Source organism: Austrofundulus limnaeus, unplaced genomic scaffold, assembly GCF_001266775.1.
Source record: "Austrofundulus limnaeus strain Quisiro unplaced genomic scaffold, Austrofundulus_limnaeus-1.0 Scaffold516, whole genome shotgun sequence".
NCBI classification, from domain to species: domain Eukaryota; kingdom Metazoa; phylum Chordata; class Actinopteri; order Cyprinodontiformes; family Rivulidae; genus Austrofundulus; species Austrofundulus limnaeus.
This window is the reverse complement of record NW_013952918.1, coordinates 214761-217520: the sequence shown is the minus strand read 5'-3', so window position 1 is coordinate 217520 and position 2760 is coordinate 214761. Positions and strand designations below refer to the sequence as shown.

Here is a 2760-nt window from a genome sequence, read left to right as displayed (position 1 = left end):
CTTCTTACACGGGGACAGTTAATGTCATTTATGTAATAGTACTGGCACGAACTTAAAACTACTTTCACCCCTGCGGCTAACTGTAAAAAAAAAGGGCACAAAAAACATCTATTCTATGTCTGCTGTTGTCATCACTCGTGCCAAAATGCCTGCCATGTCAGAAACTTCGAGGAAAAAAAAAGGAAAGAAATTTCGATGGCTTTGTCTCAGTTCATGGGTTGTAGCCGACGTAGACCTCGCCCCACATTGGCCACAGTCTATGTGGGCCACAGGCTGTTGCCTGTCGGCTGCATTAATGGCTGTGAAATGAGAGGCAAAAACAAAACAAAATCTCTGAATTTGATAGAATCTCATAGAATAATAAAAAAAACCTCCACCTTTGTTTTCCTGTTYTTGTTGATGARGCAATGAATTCTGGGATATAGTTGGCCACGTAGGCTACTGAGATGCACCCTATGTTTTCAAAGTTTTGTCTCCACATTTGTTGGCCACATACAAATGGACCATTTTGTAGTTAGAAATTATCACAAACGTGCAAGAGCGAAGCAAGCTGACCACARGATTATCGGGAAAAAGCTGATGCTCTATGGAAATGCCATTGTGCAAATTCAACAGGTAAATTTATGCCATTATATAGCCCTAATGTGTTTGCTCTACACTGATTTGTGTRAAACTTTCCTTTAGGATCATAGATGAGAAGTTTCATAAATATAAAAGCTATTCATGTGCTTTTTGAACTCGTTGAATTTAAGCTATTACAATGGCATTTTTATGACGTTTACCCAGTTGAGCTGTGACCAAGAAAAGCTAGGCTTTGCTATGCACATGCATGTTTGTGATAAATTTCTAATATTGAAATGATCTATTAGGACAGCCTAGCGGGTCAGGGATGTAGGCAGCTGAAAAATGCAGCCAACATCTGCTGCAACCCACAAATTGAGACACAGCCTGAGTCTTTGCCCCCAAATCTGCATATTGAAAAAGGTAACTTGATTGGCTTCAAAGCTGTAGTGTCAGAATGAAGCTCAAAGATGATTGGCCGATCCTACAGTCAATCATTCACATGTACTGTGTGCGGGAATTAGGAGATTGCCAAACATTTTGGGCTCTCGAGTATGGAGAGAAAATAGACTCATAAAGTTTCTGTGTGTGTGTGTGTGTAAAACATGACTTGTAACCCGTAAAAACTATTTTATGCAAAACATGGGGTGTTACACACACAAACTGTATGAGTCTATTTTCTCTCCATACTCGAGAGCCAATAAATTAACCCAAGTGGCCAAAAAAGGTTTCAATCAAAAGAAGACAACCAATCAAATTGTTTGAACAGCTTATAATGCAAATTCAAAATCCCTGGCAGCCTGGGTCGTGCTATAAAGAGGCAAGACARAACCACAACATGAAAATATACTGCAGCCGATACATTGCGAGTTAACACCAAAATGTCTAAATAAATATCACATAAAAGTTTCCTGTGGACCAAAAGAATCCAARGTATGTTGTGTATAAGCTGTGTAAAATTTGAAGAAGTTTAATAACTGTAAAATACAGTAAATAAGCACATTTCTCCAGAAGTCTACTGTGAAAACTAAATTCAGAGAAAAATGTTTGGACGTTGTAAATCTGACACGACTCAGATATTCATGGCTGTAAAATCAGATTCTCATGTCGTTCACAGGTATGAATTTGGGAGCGCCTTGTATGTTGGATGGGGAGCTTCCTGTCTGATCCTCATCGGTGGGGCCTTCCTCTGCTGCAACTGTTCTGACAAGAGGAGCTCCAAGAATGCTCCACGCTACCCCCCGTCCAAAACTACAGGCAGCAGAGTTTAAAGAAGACAATATAAAACAAATTATTGTTATAAATTTAAATTCAGACTTGATTGTAAAACCTTGTTAAATATTGTTTTAAATTCAACTTGARACCAATTTAAACTTTTTTTATTGAACAGCTACAACAACTACAACAGTGGTGCTCAGACTGTGTAGTGCACTGCCTTGGTCGGGGCTGGGGCAGGGGGTATTGTATTTTTTTAGATTTTGATGCAAATTTTGGGAACCACTGACTTAGTCAAAGATTGGGAAGAATGTTTTGTTTTACAGTGAATTTTGTTTTGTTATAAATTGTGACTTTTTTATGTGAGAAAATAAAACACAGCTGTTTTCTAAGTAAAGGTGTGTTTATTTACAGATGCATAGAAGGCAGTGTGAAGTTTCTTCTTGTGATCTTTCAGTTTTCATAAAGCCAACATTGTTTGTTTTGTCTCAAAAACCTCCTTTCATTATTGCTCATTGCTGAAAGGTAAGAAGAGGGCAACATTCTTTTGCTTGTGTGTGTACTGTATGTATTTGTACGGTATGTGTTTGTACTGTATGTATTTGTACTGTATGTGTTTCTACTGTATATATTTGTACTGTCTNCTGTCTGTTTGTACTGTATGTGTTTATATGTATTTGTACTGTTTCTGTTTGTACTGCATGTATTTGTACTGTATCTTTTTGAACTGTATGTATTTGTACTGTATGTGTTTCTACTGTATGTATTTGTACTGTATGTGTTTCTACTGTATGTATTTGTACTGTATGTATTTGTACTGTATCTGTTTCTACTGTATGTGTTTCTACTGTATGTGTTTCTACTGTATGTATTTGTACTGTGTCTGTTTGTACTGTGTCTGTTTGTACTGTATGTGTTTGTACTGTGTCTGTTTGTACTGTATGTATTTGTACTGTGTCTGTACTGTATGTATTTGTACTGTAA

The 2760-nt window shown here is 37.2% G+C and overlaps 1 protein-coding gene across 1 annotated transcript in view; it reads left to right on the top strand.

Annotated features, from left to right (window-relative positions):
• The window catches only part of cldn1 (claudin 1), a 10068-nt gene extending 7915 nt beyond the window's left edge, over positions 1–2153 (top strand). Inside the window, exon 5 of the mRNA XM_014026007.1 lies at positions 1679–2153. Within this exon, the coding sequence (XP_013881461.1) occupies positions 1679–1832 (154 nt within the window). The 3' untranslated portion in view covers positions 1833–2153. The remainder of the gene's footprint in view (positions 1–1678) is intronic.
• Positions 2154–2760: the final 607 nt, after the last annotated feature.